The sequence below is a fragment of the Oratosquilla oratoria genome, chromosome 27, assembly GCF_046742065.1.
Source record: "Oratosquilla oratoria isolate Oo_2021 chromosome 27, ASM4674206v1, whole genome shotgun sequence".
NCBI lineage: Eukaryota > Metazoa > Arthropoda > Malacostraca > Stomatopoda > Squillidae > Oratosquilla > Oratosquilla oratoria.
Window position 1 is genome coordinate 54,622,674 of NC_134803.1, and position 7,500 is coordinate 54,630,173.

Genomic DNA, 7,500 nt, shown 5'->3' on the forward strand with positions numbered 1-7,500 from the left:
CTCTGTCGTCTTTCCAGTGTCTTGCATCGTTGTGCCGTTTTACTGCGTTTATGCTTTTACTTTGTTTCTGTGTAAGGTCTGCAGTTGTTTGTATTGTACTGAACTAATTGTATTGAATCGGGGAGGTGACCGGTTTCGCATAAGAGTCTTCTTTGGTATGTGTTAGTTCATAGTGTCTTGTATTATGTACTTTAGTCTGGTCCAATTAGTTTCCACTAAATTGGCCATCGGATCACTGCCTAGGAAAGAGTCTTTGAAGTTTGCTGTTGGCTCTGTTGTGAAAATTAAATGTTCCTGTGTTCTTGTTTCTGCTTGGTTGGTTTGCATCAAATAGTACCATGTCATGATCGCGCTCAGACCTGGCACTACTCGAGTTCGTGTGATGATTGAAATGTAGTTCGTGATAAATAAGTCTAAAGTGTTGGATTTACAAAGGGTTACAAAGGCGGAGCATGCCGAGAGGAGACCTTTTGGTCCATATCTAGGTCGGATGCGAAAAAAAATCATCATAATAACAAAATAATAAATAAAAACTATAATAATGTAAATAACAAATAAAATATATAAATGCATAAGTATAGTTAAATAATAAACAAACAGGTAAATAGTAAATAATAATATATTGACATATAACTAATAATGAAAATCAGACAGACAAATGATAACAAAACAAAAACAAATAATATGAAATAAATTATAATCATTACAGCATCTTGCTTAGGTGTTTATCTAAATGATTCTTACAGCTTCGAACTGAACTACATTGCACTACCTGTGCACTAGTCTGTGTCCGTATTGGTTCATACACTGTTTGTGAGAATGGGTGTTTATAATGTGTATACATTTTTCATGTAGGACTATCTTCTCAGATTGTGATGTAATATTGCCTTGAAGGGTTGAGTGCTCGATAGTATCGAACGCTGCCCAGTCAATGTCAGGGCAATTGAAATCACCAGCTAACCAGATATTTTTGGATGAGTCAGTTTTGTTTAATAAGTCGTCTAGGGTCTGCAGGTAGTCAAAATTCGAGATGGGGGGTGGGGAGGACGGTAAAACGATCCTACATATAAAGTCCTTCAGCCTTGTACATGCACCTTCGTCCATACTAGTTCTGAGATCGAGTCAAGTTCGTTTGCTGGTATAGCTGTAAGTCCTGACTTTGTTGCTCCAAGAACTCCACCGTAGTCATCGTTTTGTCAGTCCTTCCTGTGTAAAGTCATTGTATAGGGACTGCCAGAGGGGAAGACTTCACTGTCCTTAAAGTCTGATCTGAGCCAAGTCTCTGTCCCTATGATAATGCCCGGGTCATAAGTTAGAATGACGTGACAAAGGACGGCTCGTTTGTTAGTAATGCTGCAGAAGTTTATTTCTAGTGTTGTTAGTACTGTTGAGGTTTTGTGTATTATTGAAGCTTGGAATTGTCTGGAGGTATTTATGGGTCTACAGGTAGGATAAGTGTTTTTGGGAGCTCAGATTGACGTAACTTCAGGTGGTTGATTTTCACGAACTTGGCGATGAAGATATGGTACCAAAATGATGCATGGCGATTAAGATATGGTACCAAAATGATACATGGACTCAGAAATTTGCCTTACGAGGAAAGGCTTAGGCACCTTAACTTACACTCTCTGGAAAGACGCAGAGTGCGAGGGTGATCTAATAGAGGTGTTCAAGTGGATCAAAGGCTTTAACAAGGGTGATGCAAACAAGGTCATCATATTAAAACAACAGGGCAGGACTCGCAGTAATGGTTTTAAACTGGACAAATTTAGATTTAAGAAGGAAATAGACAAGAATTGGTTTACTAATAGGGTGGTCGACGAATGGAATAGACTTAGTAATCATGCAGTAAGCGCTGAAACTATCAGTTGTTTTAAGAAACTATTAGACAACTTTAAGGATGGGGATGACAGGTGGTGATGGATACGGGGCTGCCTAGTGTAGGCCTTATGGTCTCTTGCAGTCTCCTTCATTCTTATGTTCTTACGTTTCGAAATAACAGCATTAACAAGACTGGTCTTGATTAACGGTGACTGGATCCAAGCAAAGACTATCCAGGCACTGAGCATTCCTTCTAAATGTTTGGCCTTTACTACACATCAGTTACATAAGAACATAAGAATGATGGAGACTGCAAGAGACCATAAGGCCTACACTAGGTAGTTCCATGTCCAGGCACTGAGCATTCCTTCTAAATGTTTGGCCTTTACTACACATCGATTACATAAGAACATAAGAATAATGAAGACTGCAAGAGACCATAAGGCCTACACTAGGTAGTTCCATGTCCAGGCACTGAGCATTCCTTCTAAATGTTTGGCCTTTTCCTACACATCGGTTACATAAGAACATAAGAATGAAGGAGACTGCAAGAGACCATAAGGCCTACAGTAGGCAGTTACATGTCCATTACCACCTGTCATTCCCATACATAAAGTTGTCCAACCGTTTCTTAAAACAACCGATAGTTTCAGCGCATGCTACATGGTTACTAAGTCTATTCCATTCATTGACCACTATAATGGTAAACCAGTTCTTGGCCATTTCCTTCTTAAATTTAAATTTGTCCAAGTCAAATCTATTACTGCGAGTCCTGCCCTGTTATCTTAATATGATGATTTTGTTTGCGTCACCTTTGTTAAAGGCCTTATTCCACTTGAATACCTCTATTAGATCAACCCACACTCTGCGTCTTTTCAGAGAGTGTAAGTTAAGGTGCCTAAGCCTCTCTTCACAAGGTAAATTTCTGAGCCCATATATCATTTTGGTCATTCTCCTCTGTACTGATTCTAGTGAATGGATATCTATTCTATAAGACGGAGACCAAAACTGCACCGCATAGTCAAGGTCTAACTAACACCAGATCGAGTTTGATAATTACCTCTACACTTTTATTCGTAACGGTCCTAGCAATGAAACCTGATGTTCTATTAACTATATTCCTGGCGCTAATGCACTGTTTCCTGGATTTAAGGCCAGGACTCATTAGAACTTCCTAGTCTCTCTCACACTCAGTTTTCTCTAAAAAGTCTTATATAAACTATACCTTAATTAGTTGCCGATGGGTATTGCAGCCTTTGTTTTGGTCCTTCGTCCAACGACTCGTTCAACGTTCGAAGCAGATTCGAAACACTGTTGTACACAATGTCCGGCTTCGTTCCAGAGAATCAAACAAACTCATTTAAAGTATATAGAATTTATAGATTTATAAACTAATATTTGAACGCATAGATTCTGACTGGAAAAAGTGAGAATCTTCTTTAGAATTAGTCTAAACTGGAAATACTTCGAAAAGGTTTGGGCGCCAAAAACTACGTGATGCAAACAACAACGAAAACCAAATTTGAAAAAAAAAACTTTGGAAAAAAAAGTTTCTAAGATTGCGAAGACGACGTCCAGCTAATTTTATTTAACTTCCCACGCTACGTGACACATGATTACATATTGTTTTAGCCAATGGATTTAAATTTTCATTCCCAAATTTTACATGTGCGGTTGCATCAAACCCTTGAAATTCTACTACGCCGGGTACAAAAGTCTAATCATATATTTCCTTTTTGGCTACCCACCGTGTAGGGGGAAAAAGCCTTTGGTATATCTATGTATGTATGTATATGCCTACAGTATTTTATCTAGCGGGCTTAAGCATTATGTTGGAATATATTTTCTTCACCAAAGTCTCAATTTCTCAGTGAGGTAAATACACAGTTTCGGTGTTTACCTCACCACCCTGCCACAGACCTGCCCTCCATACATCAGCCATACATATGTTTGAGTAATTCAGACATAGTAACCTCATTCTTATTGAAAGTAATCATCTTTACTTGTCATTGGGAAATACGACATAATTCTCAATGTATGGTAACTACTTTCTCTTGCAAAAATAGTATCTATAACGGTACCATAACGTCTTTTTTATGTTGTGACTACTTTAAGTACATTTATGTTTCATTGATTCCGTAGTCTATAAAAAATTTCTGTGCCATCATACTGAGTTGCTGGTTTACTAGAAATTATTCACAATGGCTACCAGTCCATCACTTGTCCTGGTCCTTGGAGTAGGTTACGTTCGGCGAGGGTAGAAGACGAACTGAAGACGCCATAATCTTCTCATATTCCAACTTAACCTTTCGTCAGCTATGCAACCTTTTCTCTCATCCCGTTTTGAGAACTTGTTACAGCAGCAGAACAGACGTGGTAGAAACAGGAACTAACGCAGGTGCTCTCTTTGCTTCCCCCTCAGGTGAACAGGTGTGGTAGGAACAAGGACTAACGTAGGTTCTCTGCTTCCCCTCAGGTGAACAGGTGTAGTAGGAACAAGGACTAACGCAGGTCCTCTCTTTGCTTCCCCTCAGGTGAACAGGTGTGATAGAGACAAGGACATAAGAACATAAGAATAACCCAGGTTCTCTACTTCCCCTCAGGTGAACAGGTGTGATAGAAACAGGGACTAACCCAGGTCCTCTCTTTGCTTCCCCTCAGGTGAACAGGTGTGGTAGAGACAAGGACTAACCCAGGTCCTCTCTTTGCTTCCCCTCAGGTGAACAGGTGTGGTAGAAACAGGGACTAACCCAGGTCCTCTCTTTGCTTCCCCTCAGGTGAACAGGTGTGGTAGAAACAGGGACTAACGCAGGTTCTCTGCTTCCCTCAGGTGAACAGGTGTGATAGAGACAAGGACTAACGCAGGTATTCTCTGCTTCCCCTCAGGTGAACAGGTGTGATAGAAACAAGGACTAACCCAGGTTCTCTCTTCCCCTTCAGGTAGCGGTCGGGCCGGGCAGGTGGTGTAATGTTCGGCGTCGCGGGGCGGCATGCTCGGCGCCGCGCCTCCTCCGCCTCGCTCACCTCCGCCGCCGCCGCAGCCAGCAGCTCCCAGGCCGCAGCCCACCGAAGGCCCGCCAGCCGCTCCCTACCGCGCCCCGATGCCGCGTCCGCCTCGAGCTCCACACGGAGGGCCTCCCTCTCCTCCTTGTCGCCTCTGTCGCATTCCCCCGCCCGGACGTCCCCCTCCAAGTCCCCCACCCGGTCCTCGACGAGGTCGCCCTTGCCTCCGCGGCGCCAGTTGGCGGTCTACCTCGACCATTACGATGACGTGGTCAGAGTGGATCTGTATAGTCAGCAGGATATTCTGGAGGAGGAAGAGGAGGAAGAAGAGACAGAAGGAGGAGGAAGTGGAAGCGGTCCTGCATCCCAGAGGCAGAGTGTTAGCGAGAAGGGGGGTGAGGAGGACGAGGGAGAGGACGGGGAAGAGGAGGAAGAGGAGGAGGAGGAGGAGGAAGAGGGGCGTGACACTCCCCGTAGTAAGAAGCAGGTCCGCCTCAGCCTTCCGGACGGCCCATTCCCGGTCTCCGGGCGGCTTTCCACCACTGCTATCTCGCCCATAGGCTTCGGAATGGGAGCCCTTGGGGCCATGGGGACCGGGATGGGCGTCGTGGGCGGCGGGGCAGGATTTGGGCGTGGGCTCAAGAGGCGGAGGGCGGTTTCTCTCAGCGACTACAAGAGGTGTGCTCTCGTGCAGACCAACATGAAGATGGGACTCGGAGATATAACGTGAGTATTACCCTTCACTTTATGTTCCGTTGGATTGTGTTTGACCTTGTTTTCGGGCGACTCGTTTTGTAAGAGGTGCTGCGTCTTCTCTTTAAGAAATTTTGGGATCAGGAAGCGTTGGTTGTCAAATGAAATAAATTGTTTTCGACTGGTAGTTTTAGGTACTGTTGCAGACGACAGGATTTGATCCATGATGTTGTCACCATTATCACCATCACTCTCATTGTCATCGTCATCATCATCACCCTCATCATCATCGTCATCATCACCATCATCGTCAACATCATCATTATCATCATCATCATCATTATCATCGTCGTCGTCGTCATCAATGGGGACCATGACCGGGACGCTCACAAGTCGACGTCATTCCCTAGAGTTTAAGTAAGCTCCCATGCAGAGACCCTTACCATTCCAAAGGACAAGATACTTCTTCAAATAAGCATTCAGCGTCCATATTCCAGTCACACAGGAATGAAGGGACAAAAAATGACTTAAAGATTCGGATTTGATAACTTTTCCATAAGTATCAACAACGCCATATGCTCTGGTTGACAGAGTTCCATAAGCCTATGGCGAACCAAATCTTCGAAAATCTTGCTGACGTCACCCACCGTTGTTGCGCGCTACACAACCAAGGAACGTGACAGAACGTTGCGAGACCTGGGTGTCCTCGCCGCACAGATGAGAAGACTGATGGACGTGGACTGATGGACGTATTTTACAAACCTTTCGCCAGCTGATGGCCGTGCTATTAAGCGAATGCTATTTACCATTAGAAGGTAAATGCTATTTACCATTAGAAGGTAGAGTTTTACCTCATGTTCTAGTTAAGTGTATCTGGCTTATCAGCTTATCTACAAAACCTATCAATATTTTTCGTAGCTATAATTAACAAAGCTAATAGAATTCTTCTTTCTAATGGTAGAAAGTGATCACCAGTTCTGGCGAATGCTATTTACCATTAGAAGGTAGAGTTTTACCTCATGTTCTAGTTAAGTGTATCTGGCTTATCAGCTTATCTACAAAACCTATCAATATTTTTCGTAGCTATAATTAACAAAGCTAATAGAATTCTTCTTTCTAATGGTAGAAAGTGATCACCAGTTCTGGCGAATGCTATCTACTATTAGGTAGAGTTTTACCTGATATTCTAGTTAAGTGTATCTGGCTTATCAGCTTATCTACAAAACCTATCAATATTTTTCGTAGCTATAATTAACAAAGCTAATAGAATTCTTCTTTCTAATGGTAGAAAGTGATCACCAGTTCTGGCGAATGCTATTTACCATTAGAAGGTAGAGTTTTACTTGATATTCTAGTTAAATGTACCTGGCTTATCATCTTATCTACAAAACCGACCAATATTTCTCGTAACTATAATTAACAAAGCTAATAGAATTCTTCTTTCTAATGGTAGAAAGTGATCGCCAGTTCTGGCGAATGCTATCTACTATTAGGTAGAGTTTTACCTGATATTCTAGTTAAGTGTATCTGGCTTATCAGCTTATCTACAAAACCTACCAATATTTCTCGTAGCTATAATTAACAAAGCTAATAGAATTCTTCTTTCTAATGGTAGAAAGTGATCACCAGTTCTGGCGAATGCTATTTACCATTAGAAGGTAGAGTTTTACTTGATATTCTAGTTAAATGTACCTGGCTTATCATCTTATCTACAAAACCGACCAATATTTCTCGTAACTATAATTAACAAAGCTAATAGAATTCTTCTTTCTAATGGTAGAAAGTGATCGCCAGTTCTGGCGAATGCTATCTACTATTAGGTAGAGTTTTACCTGATATTCTAGTTAAGTGTATCTGGCTTATCAGCTTATCTACAAAACCTACCAATATTTCTCGTAGCTATAATTAACAAAGCTAATAGAATTCTTCTTTCTAATGGTAGAAAGTGATCCCCAGGGTTGGCGAAAGGGTGTACGGCCCCGA

General features: G+C 42.1%; 1 protein-coding gene across 9 annotated transcripts in view; it reads left to right on the forward strand.

The window, feature by feature from the left end:
* Window positions 1–7,500, forward strand: part of cac (calcium voltage-gated channel subunit cacophony) — a 775,822-nt gene that overhangs the window by 115,045 nt on the left and 653,277 nt on the right. For all 9 annotated transcript variants that reach the window (XM_076210759.1, XM_076210761.1, XM_076210766.1 and 6 more), the window contains exon 3: window positions 4,762–5,550. In XM_076210759.1, the coding sequence (XP_076066874.1) occupies window positions 4,790–5,550 (761 nt within the window). In that variant the 5' untranslated portion in view covers window positions 4,762–4,789. The remainder of the gene's footprint in view (window positions 1–4,761; window positions 5,551–7,500) is intronic.